Source organism: Pipistrellus hanaki, assembly GCF_964339955.1.
Source record: "Pipistrellus hanaki genome assembly, chromosome: 17".
In the NCBI taxonomy this organism is placed as follows: domain Eukaryota; kingdom Metazoa; phylum Chordata; class Mammalia; order Chiroptera; family Vespertilionidae; genus Pipistrellus; species Pipistrellus hanaki.
In genome coordinates this window covers 28,463,714-28,480,781 of record NC_140519.1, presented here as the reverse complement: position 1 = coordinate 28,480,781, position 17,068 = coordinate 28,463,714, and the positions used below count along the sequence as shown (strand labels likewise).

Below are 17,068 nucleotides of genomic sequence, written 5' to 3'. Positions count from 1 at the left end.
CCCTATTTCCCCCATTAACCTCTGCTTTTGATTTGTATTAAAAAAAAAAAATTAAGGTCAAGGTGACTAATACTAAAAGCAAACTAACCTGAAAAAGCTTTGTAGGAAAATTAACACTTTTTTAGTACTGGCTACATTCCAGGAATGTCTTTTATAGTCTTTTCTTTCCTCCCCCAAACACCCCTGAAATGAGATATCTTAATTCCTAGATAAAAACATTAATACTTAGGAATAATAAATAACTGCTTCAAGATGATAGAATTAGCAAGGGCTACGTTAGAACTGAAGAGCTGTACATATCCCATTGGAAAGAGGGAAATGTAATGGGGCTAGGACAAGTTTAATTCATGATGCCAGTAGTGAGGAAGTAGTGTTTGGTGTCTGGGACTTATTTTTACACATCGACCTCACAAACTAGACTTGCTGCTTTGCAGGGATCAAGTCCAAGAACAAGCTCAGGCCATGTTATTTCGTTGTTAGTACAAGAAATTTAAGTAAATAATTGCTCTCCTTTCTTTTGGGGGAAATCTATTTTACTTACCATCATAGTATTAATAAGGAAAGTTGAGATTAGTATGTAGAGTTAGAGACAAAAGGCCAGGGAGACAAGTTGTCCTACTGACTCTAGCCCATGCTAAAAAGGTGTTCTCATATCATTATATGATAAGAAGACTATGTCGGGACTTGGTGGAAAGTCTTTTAAAAAATAAACAGAATTATTTTTTTCTAGACTATAATCTTGATATAATGCATTCTGAATTAATGAAGGTGTTAGCCAGCTATTGGAAAATTCCTGGGCCTTGAGTTCTTGTCAAATACAATTGCAACCCCAGTAGCAATTGATAAAAATGATCATACATATGAAAGATGAGAAGATACTCACTCTGTATCCACAGAATACAGTTGAAGCCCTTCCTTACATTGTATATTTTTTTCCCCCCAGGACATTCTGGTGTTACCTGGCAGTGTTTTTGATGTGCAAATCCTAAAACCTTTGAATAGAACTTTGCTATTTTTTATTTTAGCAGAACCTCCTGATTAATTTATGCTCATCAACAACATGTACTACCTATTTTGATTATTTATCTTACATATAAAAGGTGGGTCTGTATAACTTTCAGCAGTTTCAAAGATATCAATTCTTAATGGCTTTCCCTGGGAAGGAGTGAGGGGTAAATATTATGACCTCACTGTTTTCCCCTCTTTAGTTCCCTAGGGGTGCTCTCCAAGCATGGCATGAAGCCAGAGGAAAGTGGCAGCAATCACATCGAGTAGCAATAACAGACCAGCCTCTTGGGTGCTGAGCAAGTTGGACAAGGTAGGAAATGAACGTTTGGAGAAGCAAATGAAAATAGTGGTGGAAACTGAGTTGACCAGGGCTCTGCTGTCTTGTACTTGCCCCTTTGTTGACCATCTTGCTGCTGCCTCTCTGTTGTACATGTCATCCTGTGCATGTTCTTTGAGGCAGGGACTGAGAATCTAGCTCTACCGTGAATCCGCTACACAATGCCTGGTACATGACAGGAGCTCTATAAATACCCATTAAATGCCCATTCATTTAAAATTTTTTGGAGCTTGTGTTCAGAGAAAGGCACAGAGCACCTACACAGTAAATATTTATCAAATTCTCACATTTGAATGACTTCCTGAGCATAGACTCAGGCCTAGAGAAGCACACCTCTGACAAAACTCCATTCACAATCCCAACCTCCCAGTATAATAAATGCTCAGAGGCAGTCCTCTCGACTTCCGATATGCTCCAGAAAAGGCAGTTGCTTAACAGCAATCAATCAACAGTTTTAGTTCTTTGCAGTGACTATCAATGTGTCTTGTAAATTGCTGGCTTTCAATAAATACTGCCTTTGACAAAACTGAGTTGAAAGTTCCATTTAATTTAGATGGTGTTACGCATATAGTAAATGTGGATCCTAAGTGCCCCTCACCATCTGTCTCATTTCTGGAGTGAAAAGGAAGGAAATTGCAAGTGAGCATTGCATTGGGAGTCTGAACATCAGGACTTCCCTAGATAGTAAAAAGGATATTACTGTGGGAACGCATGCTGCAGGAGATAAGACACAGCACACTCCCTCACCTTCGGCACTTTTCATTTTTTATGTAACTTGGTCTCTTGATGCTTAGAATAGGCTCAACTAAATACACTAGAATAAAACACCTTAGACATTTGTGACTTCAAATGTTGACAATAAGAAATGTACTGGCATCATGAGTTTAGTCTCTGTAGACTAGACCAACAGCCTCCACTATAACACAACCCCCAAGTCTCAAGTAGTGCATTCAAGTTGCAGTGATATATCAATTATCATTATCACTCAAAACCCACCTAACAAATTTTTGCTAAACCTTGTTTAATTTCATAAAATAGTGGGTCTTAAGAAATTGCTATATAGATACTTATTTATGATAAGTCAAATGTAAAAAAGCAAATATTGGGTGGTAAGACCTGTTTGTGGAATTTTAAAAGTCATAGTCATAGAAACAGAGAGTAGAATGGTAGTTGCCATGAGCATGAGTGTAGGGGAAATGAAGAAATGTTAGTCAAAGGATACAAGTTTCACAGAAGATGAATATATTCTGTGAATGTACACTAGTTAACTTTCCTATATAATAAAAGGCTAATATGCAAATTGTCCCCTCGGGACTTAGACTGACTGGGAGTTCCACTGCTCACTATGATGTATATTGACCACAAGGGGGTGGCATGGAGCAAATGAAGGCTCCGGCCAGCAGCCAGAAGGCCCTGACCAGCACTGATAGCTAGCCAGGCCTAGGAGCTCTATCCATGCACGAATTTCATGCACCGGGCCTCTAGTAGTTAATAATTCTGTAATGTACACTTAAAATTTGCTAAGAGAGTACATCCTAAGTGTTCTTACCACAAAAATAATAGAAAAGTATGTAAAGTGATGGGTGTCTTATTTTGACTGTGGCATTTATTTCACAGCTATACATATACCAAATTATTACACTGTACACCTTACATATATACAATTTTAATTATCAATTATACCTTAAACCTGAGAGGAAAATAAACCTATCTAGGGAAATTATTCTAAAAAAAAAATCTTATTGATAATGACACAATAATCTAAATTTGTTACTTTTACCCAAATATTATTAGTTCTCCAAAGAAAGCTTTGTATACAGTTGTTTTATTTCCAAAGAGATCATTCTCTTTGCCTCTTGTTTCCTGTGACCTTTCTGAACTGTTTAAACTTACAGGTTTTGTGAAATGTCAGTTTTCTGGTGACAAATATTAGCTCCTATGCTTGCAGAAAATAACTTACTAATTTTCAGGACAGAGTTATCAGCAGCACTGCATCCTTTTCACACTGGAACTCATTTTACTCAGATGTACTAGAAAATCCTTTCATAAAATTTGAGAGATCAACTCTCCCTCGAGTGCTGTGTCCCAGAGACAGACTCACACACACAAGTGTCTCATATGTTACCTTGTGCTGCTAATGCCTCTGCCTCATTGATGCTTCTCAAGGCAATGGAGAGCAGTGTTTGGAATCATATGGAGCTTAAATCCTGGCACTGCCACTAGCAAGTAACATGGCCCTGGACAAGCTACTTACACTCTCTGTGTCTCAATGTCCTTGTCTGTAAAGTGAGGATAAACAGCATTGATGTGTAGGGCTATTGCCAAGATTAATGAGCTAATTCCAGCAAAACACTCTACATGATGAAATCCAGAGTCCTTTTTTTTTTTTTTTTTGTCTTATAACTCTGAGTTTGCTTGCATTCAGTAATTAGATGTAGCTATTGTAATTACAAGACAAGAAATGACTGGAGACATGGCTTCTAGCCATGGGACTCCCTCACCCACGTGATCTTCCTGGCTTCCATGATTAGGGAACTGAAGAGACAGGGATGGGGTTCAGAACCAGTTCCTGACACTTAAATAGCTTAAATAACTCTTCTTAGATGTTTTTATTCAGCACACTTTAAGAGCCTTAGATTGAATCATATGAAACTGCCAATGGTCTACATTGAGTAATTTCACACATTTGAATACCATGCCCCAGGCAAAAGGTTAAGGAAGCCAAGATTAACAAAACAAACCTGGATTCTGTCCTCACAGAACTGATGATACAGGTGGTGGGGAAGACAAACAACATACTAATGGAAGAAAAAGAAGTGTAGGGGGAATGGCAGCAAATAGCATTTACCCTTGAAACATACCCAAGGGGCAAGAGGCCAGGAGTATTCAGAAAAACATCTCCTTATGGAAACCAAATGAATGGGTCATCATGGTTTGGAGGGCATATTGCTGTAACAAATTACCACAAACTTAGTGTTTTAAAACACAACCTATTTATTCTCTTACAATTTTGGAGGTAAGAATCCCCAAATCAGGTTTATTGGGCAAAATCGAGGTATAGGGAGGGTCAAGCTCCCTCTGGAGTCTCTAGAGAGGAATTTGTTTCCTTAGCTTTTCCATCCTCCAGGGCTGCAGTCCTTGCACGTCTTGGCTTATGGACCTTTTCCTCCAACATGGTTGAAGGACGTATTGCTGTAACTAATTACAGCATCTTGGCTCTTCTGTTTGTCAAATCTCCCTAGTATAAGGATGCCTGTGACTGCATTGAGACTCACCTGAATAATCCAGAATAATCTCCTCACCTCACAATTCTTTATTTAATAACATTTCAAAGCCTCTTTTGCCATATAAAGCAATGTTCACAGGATCTGGGCATTAGGACCTGGTTATCTTTGGAAACACTATTCAGTCTATTACCCAGGAGTTGAAAGCTAAGTAACTGCAGGAGAGATCTTGGGGAATACAGAAACCTAAACTGAGATCAGTCACATGCAGAACAAGGAAGGATATTGCCTAGGTGGAAGGTCTTCACACAACCCAGGAAACTGAACATTTCACTGACATTAATAATAACAACATTAAGTGGTTATGACCACTTATTTACAGCTTATTATGTGTCAGTACAATGTTAATATTTCACTGTATTATCCCATTTGAGCTTCAAGAAAACCTCTAATATCCTAACTAATTTTAACTTTTTTTTCATAATTTCAATAGGTTTTTATGAAAGCAGATACACACATGTGTACATAAACATATAAGTTTGATTCTATAATGGTACTTATAAAGGCTTTTTTTTTTGGCATCTGCACAATTTTAAATTAGTTTTATTCAAGAGATACTGATGTTCCAATATGTGCTCTATTACCACCAAAATTGCTCTGGATTGTTTTTGTTGCTGGGACATTTTTTTGCTCAGGGTCAGTATATTAACAAATATTTATTGAATATATACTCTCTTTCAGGTACTTGGGATACAGGGTTGACCAGATAGTACTTATCCCCTCAACATCCACTGTTTTGTTTTATTTTTTTTTCTGGTGGTTGTTGTTTTTGTTTTTGTTGTGTTTTTTGTTTTTTGTGTTTTTTTTTTTTCTGGGTACATAGATAATTACTGCACAATGTGATTTTTTTTTTCCATAATAGAAGCAAATACTGGAAACTATAGAAGCACATGGTGAAGAAGACAGTTGGTCCAGTCTTAAGAGATTTGAGGAAGACTTCCTGGAAGAAGTGACTTTCAAAGTAGGATGTAAAGCAATAAGTAGGTGTTTGAAGGCAAACAGTTGGAAGAAGAAAAGTATTGCAGGTAGGGTGAAAATAATTACAAAAATCCAAAGAGAACATGGGATACTATCAGAATCTTAAATAGTTTAGTTAGGCCTCAGGCTAGTATGGGAGATGTAGCAGTAAAAAATGAGGCCACTCACTATGCTAAAGGAAGATCATAAATGTTTATCTGTCATATTAAAGAATTTGGATTTTAGCCTCAGGGCACTGACATGTGGAGGAAGAAATAACACCACACAATCTAATTTTAGATCAACTTTTTATTGTGGAAAATTAATTTTATCAACTCCCTTGTAAGCCCACCCTAAATAACACATTATGTAAGTAAAGACAGCACACTTGCTTTGCAAACACAACTTCTAAATGGTTCTCCTACCTCTGCATACCAGCCATTGCACAAGTATACACTCCTCTCAATTGCTCCTAGGAGAAACTTTATTGACAATGAAAATAAGGCCAAGAGATCACAAACAGAAACTGACCAGGATTTTTTTTTTTTTTTTTTTTAAGCAGTAAGTTATTTTAGTTCAAATAGAAAGTATCCCACAGTCCTGTCCTGACAGAAATTTCCAGCTGAAAGCTACTTCTGAAAGGTACCAACAACTTAAACGTACACCTCCCTGCCCCTGGCACATTCCCAGCCCCGTGTCAGTATTTTAGCCTTTTTCTCCTGCTCCTCGCTTTCCTTTCAGCCTCCATAAACCACTGACCTTTACGGGTTCTCCTCATTCCTGGTCTCCTGCCCCAACTGAAAGTAAATATGGAAGATCCTTATCGAAGAGAAGAAAGAGAAGCCAGTATTTACGGAGCAGTGGTTCAAGGCATGCTAGGTATTTCCTGCTATCTTTACTACATTCATTTATTGTGTCCTTATGTCAACCCTGTGGAGGCAGGTAAAACCCCTGTTCTGTACATGAGAAACCGAATCTCCTGGTGATTCATTTCTCCTTTCTCTGTGCCTGGCACTGAGACACTGGGCTAGAAGTTTGGGGTCACAAGGCGGGGTTGGGGAGGAATTTGAGGTCAGATTCTTTTGGCTCATGCCTTTCCAACTACATCATAAGCAGGGCTTGGCCCCTGTTATCGAGGTCTTTGTTGTCGGTGCCAGTGCTCACACAGCTTGCTGAGTTTCTGGTTCCCTGGCTTTCCCTCCCTGTGGTGTTCTCAGTTTATTACCTGCCCTCCCAGACTTTGGAAACTTCATATTACTTTGCCCTTGGGTGCCTGTAGCCTCCTGATTGCTGGCTGCTCACCTGGGTACACCCCATTTCCTCTTTGGTCTGTTCCCAGCTCTGAGCTACTTACTTGGTTTCAGTATCCGAGCTCCACTATGCACACCAAAACCCCTATCTGCCAAGCACAGCGCAATAGCTTCCTGGTTTTTAAGCACCTGTAGAACTCTCCAGCTCAAGGCCTGCAGGTCTGATGTACCCTATTCTTCAGCAAAAGATCTTTAGAAACTACGGTCTGTTTCCTGCATCTCCTACCATGGAGCATTTAAAAAATGTTTAGTTCTTTTTCCAAATTAAGTCATAAAAAGCTTTACAATTAATTAGTAATGCTCTCTGTTTTGATCTAATTAAACCCAGTTATTTCTTACAAACTTAATGGCTTAAGAGTAAATTTGGTCAAAGAATACTGCTAGAACTTTGGCCTGGTGGTCTGGTAGGTTGAGTGTTTTCCCATGCACCAAAAAGTTAAAGGTTCAATTCCCAGTCAGAGCACATGCCTAGATTGCAGGTTCAATTCCCAGTCGGAGTATATAAGGGAAGCAACTGATCAATGCTACTCTCTTACATCAATGTTTTCTCTCTCTCCCCCCCTTCCTTTCTCTCTAAAAAACAATTTAAAAGCATATTATATATGTATATATATTAGTATACATGCCCATATATATATACATACATACATGTATACATATATACATATATTTCTGTCCTTGGGTGAGAATTAAAAAATAATAATAAATAATAAAATAAAAATAATATAGCTAGAGAATCACAAGGCTATAAAATCTTGACGGTCCATTTAGCTTACCTTTAACCTTGAGAAAGAAATATGAGAGACAAAATAAGAATATATATATATATATATATATATATATATATATATATATATATATATATATTAACTTCAGGGGATGATCTGTTTGGGGCATTCTTCATCTAGGGCCATTCATACTGGAGCTCAGCAGATTTAAGAAAGAATCTTAGCTCCATAAAAAGCAGGGTTTGAATAATTTTCATAAAGTGAGTCTTTCCAGTAGCAGTTACCCAACTTGTAAAATTTAATATGCAACGGCCAAAACTCAGGGCATAGTACTGGTTTGATATTTAAAAAATATATAGATAAATTTTTAACTAATAATAATGTGTTTTCTGATCCAATGCAAGATATGAATGATCAAATCTCATGCTTCAGGCTATAAAGTAATTACTCCAGAGAACACAGTTCCTTTGCTTGTGTTGTGGGGGTGTGGGGAAGAGAGAGAGAATGAGAACCGAGACGCACACTGAGCAAATCCATTTTCCTTCCTGGAACCCTGATCCATTCCAATTTTGCAACCAAACTGCCCTGACTTTGAAATAGAGGTAATATAGCTTTGGCCACAATATATAAAGATCTGATTTTTGCCAGTCCTTTCAAAGTCTTCCCTTTATTTGCCAAGGTTAACCCCTCCCTCTAAGTAAAACAAAAGTATTGTTTTACTAGTTAATATAAAGACAATAACTGAATGCCTATGTTAGTACGGGATGTTTCTAAAGTAGTGGAAGCCTGGTACAGAGGCTCCTGTTTAAAATGGGTTATAATACAGGCACTGTGCCAGGAGGCATTGACTTGTAACTCATGTTTAAGTCTGATTTGTTATATCCATCATGGTAATCCATCACACAGTAAATTCATTTGTTTGTTTATTTCTTTATTTCTTAAGTCGTATTCCAACTAAAATGATAAAGCCAAACAATAAGCACAAAAACTTTCATTTGGGGATTTTCGTTTGACAGGCCCAGATTTTAATTTAATGCTAACCAATTACTAGTTGGATAGCATCAAGCAAGAAATTTAATCTGAGATTCTGCTGCAGAGATTACAATAAAAAATATTTAAAAATCACAAATAATGATACTACTACATAGTGTTATTGGAAGGACTTAAAGAAATAACAGGCAGTGTCCAGCATATAATAAAATGATTAGCAAAGTATCTTAAATTCTTATAACTAGTATAATGTTCTTCTCATACTGGTACTTGGATTTATAAATTAAGAGAAATTCCTATACTGCTTTCACCTAAAATATATATTTTTGTGAGTAGCAGTTTCAGTAAATAGGAGCCTTAATACAGAAATTCCAGACTGGGTCTACTCATCATTATATGGTTACTTAATAATTAAACCTTCTTATGCCATTGAAATCAGACTCCGTGGCTGAAAGTACAGTTTCTAAATTCTTATTACCCAAAGCGAGTTCAGATAATCAACAGCAGTAATAGCATCTAGGAGCTTGTGAAAAATTTATAATCTCAGGATTTTCTAGACTACTGAATCAGAAAATGCAGTTAAACAAAATCTTCAGGTGATTCATATGCACATGAAAGTTTGAGAAGTATTGTTTGAATTTAGCATGTGCCTGGAGAATTGGTTAAAATGCATACAGTTGTGCCCAACCCCAGAGTTTCTGGTTTAGTAAGTTTGAAGTAGGCCTAAGATTTTGCATTACTAACAAGATGATGTGATGTTTGTTAGTCCAGAAACCACATTTTGATAATGGCTAGGGCATTCAGTAGAGACTCTGGAAGATTTATACTTGAGTAGTAAGACTAACTAGACTTAAAGACTCACTCTAGACCTATTATAATAAGGGTTAAGAATAAGCCTTAAAAGTATCAAATCAATCTTTAAGTCACAAAACTACCTGCCACAAAAAAAGCTCAACGATCTTTAAAGAAAAACAACAAACCCAGTCAACAATATAACATTAAAAATGTTGATCATCTAATCAAAAATTACTAGCCATGCCAAGTAGCAGAAAAATATAACCCTAAGCAGGAGTCAATCAACAGAAACAAACACAGAAAGGAAAGAGATGATGGATTTGGCAAAGAAGAGTATTACAACAGCTATTGTATGTATATATTTCAATATGCTCAAGGATTTAAAGAAAAACATAAATATAAAAAAAGAAAAATGAAAAATATATTAAAGAAACAAAACGGAATTTCTAGAGATGAAAGCTAAAATTAAAAAGTGACTGAATGAATGAGCAGCACATATATATCCAAGAGAATTAAAAATATATCCATACAGCCTGGTCAGTGTGACCCAGTGGTTGAGCACTGAATCACAAACTAAGAGGTCACCAATTCAATTCCTGGTCAGGGCACATGTCCCAACTGGGGGCACAATCCTCAGTAGGGGGTGTGCAGGAAGCAGCAAGTTGATGTTTTTATCTCTATATCCTTCTCCTTTCCTTTCTCCCTAAAATAAATAAAAAATATTTTTAAAAACCTGTATACAAATTTCCATAGGAACATTATAATATTCAAAAAGTAGCAACCTGTATACAAATTTTCATAGAAACATTATAACATTCAAAAAGTAGCAACAACTCAGATAACTATCAACTAATGAATGAATAAATAAAAGGTGGTATGTCCATTCAATGAATAGTATCCAATCAAATAAACAAAGTATTGTTATAATATGCTACCCATGATTGAACCTTTAAAACAATGAGGTAAATGTGAAAAGCCAATCACAAAGGCTATGTTATGATTCCATTTTTATTAAATGTCCAAAATAGGTGAATCTATAGAGACAGAAATAGAATAGTGATTTTTTTGGAACTGGCAGGAAGGCTTGGGGGAAATGAAGAATGTTTGCTAATGGATATGGAATTTTTTTTTGTGTGTGTGCCATTGAAAATGGTCTAAAAATAATTGTGGCAATGGTTGGACTCTTTGAATATACTAACAGCCATTGCTTTGTATACTTTAAGTAGGTCAAATGTGTGATATATGAATTATTTCTTAATAAAGTTGTTATATTAAAAGATAGAAAAAGAAAAAAAGTTAGCACTGGTTCTCACACCTAGGAGATCATTAGTGACCTTGGCTTGAAGAATTTCAATCTGAGATGAGAGAGTAAACAGAAGCCAAATTTATTATGTGTGTTGTGAAATAAAGGGATATGGGATAGAGGAAGTGGTAATATGCAAACCATGATAATATACCTCCCTCTTAAGTTTAACTATAAAGGGAAGAAAGCACCATATAATTTCAAGGACTTTGTGTGAAAGGGAATGAGATAATAGGAAGTGGGAAGAAAAAAAAAAAAAAGAAAGATAACAGAGAGTGGTTGGGCGGGGACTGGGAGGGGGGAGAAAACTGACTGAGCAAGGTGTGAGAAGAGATCTCTAATCTAGAGAAATAAAAGGGATTAATCTTTCATATGAGATTCCTCTTCAATTGATAAAGAAAGGAGGAAATAAAGAACAAATGTTCTGCCCTTGAGTTTCTCACTTGGGCCAGCAACTTGTCTGTCTGAGAAGGTATTGCTCAGAGATCTCCAAGTATCTCCAACATTTTTGTACTATCCCTCCTGACACCTGGGGTGATGCTGGTGGTCGTAGTGGTAATGTGTGTGTGGGGGGGGGGGAGGAGAGGGGGGTAGGGTGATGGGGGAGAGACCGTCCTTCTCAATTGCTGTAAAAATCCTTTCCCAGTTGCATCAGGCATATTGTACTCAATAAGATATAAACAAGCAAAGGGCAAATCTATCACTACCTCACAAGGTCATTGTAAGGAAAAAAAAAAAGAGCAGATAGGTGTGGGCCTGATATATCTGATAAAAATAGGTATGGGCCTAAATACACCCCTTAAAATAATTACTTAAAAATATACCAGACTTGCCGAAACCGGTTTAGCTCAGTGGATAGAGCATCGGCCTGCGGTCTGAAGGGTCCCGGGTTCGATTCCGGTCAAGGGCATGTACCTTGATTGTGGGCACATCCCCAGTGGGGGTTGTGCAGGAGGCAGCTGATCAATGATTCTCTCTCATGGATGTTTCTAACTCTCTCTTCCTCTCTGGAAAAAATCAATAATATATATATATATATATATATATATATATATATATATATATATATATATATATACCTGACTTTTTCTTAGGGAGATACAGCCATAAAATGTAAACATTTCCCCAAGCCCTCACCTCAAAATAGTTTAAAAGTTTGTATAATTTGCCTGGTTGGCATAACTCAGTGGTTGAGCATCAACCTATGTTTCCCAGTTAGGGCACATATCCAATTGAGGGCTTGATCCCTAGGGTGAGGTGTGCAGGAGCAGCAGGTCAATGATTCTCTGTCATCATTGATCTTTTTATCTCTCTCCCTTCCACTCTGAAATCAATAAAAATATATTTAAATATATATATATATATATATATATATATATATGTGTGTGTGTGTGTGTGTGTGTGTGTGTGTGTGTGTATAAATTTAAAATGTTTTTTAAAAGTTAGCATAATTTTAATTTTTTAATATTAAAGGTTGAATTTTTTCATATGTTCATTAGAGCATTTTGTCCTTATTTTGTAAATAATCTCCTTACCCTTTGCCATGTATCCATTTAAAATATGATTTTGACTATTAAGTTAGCAATTTTTGGAAAACATTTTGATATATGTATCAAGACAGTTTCATGATTTTTACTTAATAATAATACTTTTATGAATATATGCTAAGAAATTCACCTGATAGAAAAAGTGTTCTATGAACAAAGATATTAAAAATAAGGAGATATTTATAATAGTGCAATACTAAAAACAGCCTATAAACACACAAAAGATAATCACTTGGGAATTTTTTAATAGTGTGGGAAATGTTTATGATATCTCATAAAAGAAGAAAGCAGTAAGTTGTTTAGATGCTATTATCACCACTGTGCAAATATGCATAGAAAAATTACTGGAAAATGAAAATACAAGTATTGGCTGATATGATTATAGATCATTTTCTTCTACTCTAATGTGTTTTTTCTATTTTTTCTAACAGACATGTAACCTTTTTAATCACACACATTTTCTATCATGAAACCAGAAATGCCATCATTAGAAATGCATTTCCTTAGATCTTGAAGAATTTGATCATAAAGACTCCTTATAGAGAAGGCTTTTTGATCAATGAATGGATGGCCTGAGTAATGTAGATGGTAAATGGAAGGTAATAGGTAAGAGGCAGGTAGATGAAAGTTTGTCTGAGAAGATATATATATCCATTAAAGATCCTATTTGAAATTGAAAGAAACTCTCATTTTACACATAAAAAGGTATTCTTAAAAGCTATTGAGTTGCTCAGGGAATCTCTTGAAAATCCCAAGAATAAAGGTGGGAAACATTGCCCCACCCCCCAAACAATACTGAAAGTCTTTCTAAATGCCTGAGGAATTCTATATCCCACAGATAATGGAAGTTGTTAGGAGAGCAGCTGTCACCACAGCCACGGAAATGTATTGGTATTTATGCTACAGAGATGGTCATTCTCATCATGATAGATTCTGTGTGGTCTCAGCTTCATGTCAACATTGGCTTCTATGTCAAAGCCTGAAGTGGGTGCATCTGATCAGGAGATCCTATATAGCATGCTCAATCCAGACTGTAAGGGAGGTCAGAGAGTGAGTAGCTAGCATTTTTACCTTCTGCACTGGGAGGTGGGCTTTCCTTCAAGGTGGGGAGGAGTCCCTAAACAGGAAACTTGTACTACCAACAAAAATAGGGACAAATGTTCACTAAAAATGGTGTATCACTCAGGACTTCAGAGCGAACTGCTCCATCGTGTGCCCAGAGAGCTTGCATATACCTGAACTAGCAAAGTCTTTTCTGAGTCCTGGCAAAAGAACTTGTGATTCACCAGAAACACAAGAAAACAAAGGTCTCTAAGAAACATCTATGAGGCCATCTACCTCTTATCTTCCTATCTCCCCTCCTTGCCTCCTGGATTTCTGTTGAACATGGGGCTTTTAGTCCACCCTCCTCAGAAGAGAGATGCAGAATAGAAAACATCTTAGCTGCGTCTAGAATGGGCTCCTCAGCAACAGAGGGTCTTATGTTCTCTTCGTCTGGCTCCTTTTGTTTTACTGCCATCCTCTTTGGTGCATGGAACACGGACCTGGGGAGTTGGCACCTTTTTCTTCTTCTCCCAACTGCTCTCTGTGTAAGTAATAAACTTCCTGAATCTCAAACCGGCCCGCTGTTAGTTTACCAGTCAAGTCAGTTAGGCTGTGGCCTTGGCCTTGCCCTGTCTTACCTGTGTGTCCAACCCACTTGCTCAAACAGAAGGAAATGTACTGATTCATGTAACTGAAAACGGGGCCCAGTTGAACATGATCAGTTCACATGAAATGACCATGATGGAATTTTTCTCCTCATTATAGATGCAGTTTTCCTCTCCGTTTGGCTTTGCTTTTCGACTGGCTAGGTCCATAGATGGGCCCTGGAATGACCAGGTTCACAAAATCCTTAGAACTAACTATCCATGGAACCACAGGTTCTCTTTCCCAAACACCCCAACAGGAATCACAAGACTGACTTTCAGGGTACTGGTTTGAATTGTGAATGGAATATGTAAATCATCTATGGCCTTGCCATGTTCTTGCCGTTGGAGGCAAGAATTGAATTATCCCCACCCAAGCTACATGGATTGAGATGGGGGACTTGTGGTTTATTGAAGGAAATATAAAGCCCTAAGAAAGCCAGAAAACACTGACTTGGTGAACATTCCAATATTTCTGTACCAGAGGCCAAGGTACCACTCATTCCATGATGCATATTTAAGAGCCTACCTTAATGCCGTTAAATGGGTAGACACTTGATAAGTCAGAAATAAAAGATATGGACCATGCAAACATTTCTGAGCGATCTTGGGATCTTGGTTAAATGCAGATTCTGATTCTGTAGAGCTGAGGTGAGGCCAGAGACCCTGCATTTCTTACAAGCTCCCAGGCAATACGGAGGCTGCTGGCCCATGCTGGTAGCAAGGATCTAGGAGGCAGAAATGTACAGTGGAACAGGCACAGTTCACAGGCAGTGTAAATAAAAATCCTGCTTTTCATTGTTGCTGGTTTTGGTCTCCATGCCAAGGAGCATACAACTAATTGGTCAAGCTTAGATCACATGGTCGCCCCTAAGCCAAGAACACTAACCTTAGCATTGCTGGCAGAAAGAAGTTCCCCAAAAGCAAAATGAGACTGCTGCTACCCTGGGAAAGAGCCATAGATGCCATATGATCCTGCAGGTAGTAAGGCATCCCTTTGATAGCTAAAAATAAATCTCTAAATCAGGTCTCTTCCACAGCAGCTTAGGAATACCATACCTAGAGGGATGTATCTAAAATAATGCCATACAACCTGTTCACAGCCCATTTTCAGACACTTCTATTTGCATTGAAAAGATGAAAGACACAAACCAATGTTAAAGTAGCCAGCAACACAATCACTACATTACAACACAGTCACTACAACATGACCAAAGGTATCAACCCACACAAGAGTCCACTGTTAGCACATCATTCACTTCAGGCCTTGGTGCTTGTCTGGGAGAAATGGCATGCTATCCCAAGAGATCTCTCTTTTATTCTCACAAGGCAAAGTTGTCTTTTGTTCCAGTAAAGAAACTCTTTCTGCCTTCAGTCCTATGCTACACTTCCTACCACTGACTCTCAACTCTCCATCAAATCCCAGGACCCTCTCAGCCCAAGGTTCTATCTGGCAGAATTGCTAAAACGACACAAACAGCAAAATAACAGCAACATTAAAGCATGACCATTGTATGAATGTGCATCATATGTAGGAGCCGTTCTAAGACTTCATATTTATTATCCCACTTACTGCAAAATTTGGGAGGGTGGGTGTACTCGTCAATGGAATCCCATTTCCTGGAGTCCCTTCGTTCCAGGGTAAGTTTGGCCACAGGAAAGATTTGGTTGAGATATGAGAGGTGGAAGTGAAGTGGCTAACATACTCTGGTTATCATTGTCTAGAGGTGATGAGGGGCAGGTACAGAGGTGCCGGTGGGTTCCAGTCTATTCTTGAATTCCCCTGCTCTGTACCCAGCTCTCCATCCCAACTTCTGAGCCTGCTGACCAAATGTGACCACAGACTAGGGTTGCCAGATTCATCAAATAAAAATATAGCGACATTGAGCTAAATTTAGATTTCAGATAAGCATCGTTCTCTAAAAAGTGTAAGTATCTCCCATATAATATTTGGGACATACTTATACCCCAAAATTATTTTTTGTTTATTTTAAATTCAAATGAACTTGGCATCCTGCAGTTAGATATTTACCTTAATATAAAATTTAGTTTCAATATTTCATAGATATTAATTTTTCAACTATATTCACTAGCCGGTATCAAAATGCCCCATTGTAAAGTTGAAAATAAATATACACATTCTCAACTGCATACATTTGGTATTTATTAGGGACAACAATTGAAAAACCAGTTTCATTAAAATCCTGGAAGTAAACTATCGTATAAACAAGAAAGAATGGGTAAAATTGTTTCTTTGGATAATACTGGCGACTCAAAATAAGAAGAAAAAAAAAAGAGCTTATTAATGTTCAAATGAGGATGCATTTGAACAGAGAAGCTGATAAGTTCTCTGTGTGGGAGGGTTCCTGAGACAGTTTAAGGCTGTGAAAAAAAATCAATGCTTAGAAGAAAATGATAGATAATTCCAGTTAATGAGTGCACAGCACACTAATTATTGTAATAAAATATGTTTAATTAAAGGGAGGTCTGCTTTCTAATGATTGTACTGACTATAAATCAGTTTGGAAAACCTGAAAGATAGCTAAAGACAATATGTAGAAAGGCTGCAGGGAAAGTCTATGCAAGGAGGATAAATATGTGTTTACTAATGTGTTTAGAGTTAGCATTCTAGCAAACCTAGACTCTTTTAATAAAATGTTCCCTAATTTCTTAAGGCAATGCCCAGACAAAGAGAGAAGAATCCTCTCTAATAAAAGAGAAACACGCAAATTGACCATACCTCTACTACACCCACAAGCCTCGCCCACCAGCCAATCAGGGTGAGTATGCAAATTAACCCAACCAAGATGACGGTTAATTTGCAAATTCAGGCCAGAGTGAAGACTGAATACAGCGTAGAAAGAAGCCAAGCTGCGGAGAAGCCAGGGAAGCAGGTGAGGTGGGAAGAAGAAGAGAAAGAAGCTGGAGGAGCAGCAGAGACTGCAGCAGGAAACCCTATTGCAGGAATCTTCCTGCAAGGGGCATCTAGTTTGGAAATAAATTTTAAAATGTCTTAAGAGAATCATTTAAATATAATTTGGGGGAAAAAATTCATTTTAACATCTATTTGCAGAAAAAATGTGAAATTATAACAAGTCTATTCAGACTAAATTCCATTTAT

The 17,068-nt window shown here is 37.4% G+C and overlaps 1 protein-coding gene across 1 annotated transcript in view; it reads left to right on the top strand.

Annotated features, from left to right (window-relative positions):
* MAL2 (mal, T cell differentiation protein 2) overlaps positions 1-17,068 on the top strand; it is a 70,032-nt gene that overhangs the window by 21,767 nt on the left and 31,197 nt on the right. The window contains exons 6-9 of the mRNA XM_084864985.1: positions 1,209-1,318; positions 5,492-5,654; positions 6,146-6,228; positions 6,328-6,465. Of these exons, the coding sequence (XP_084721111.1) occupies positions 6,396-6,465 (70 nt within the window). The 5' untranslated portion in view covers positions 1,209-1,318; positions 5,492-5,654; positions 6,146-6,228; positions 6,328-6,395. The remainder of the gene's footprint in view (positions 1-1,208; positions 1,319-5,491; positions 5,655-6,145; positions 6,229-6,327; positions 6,466-17,068) is intronic.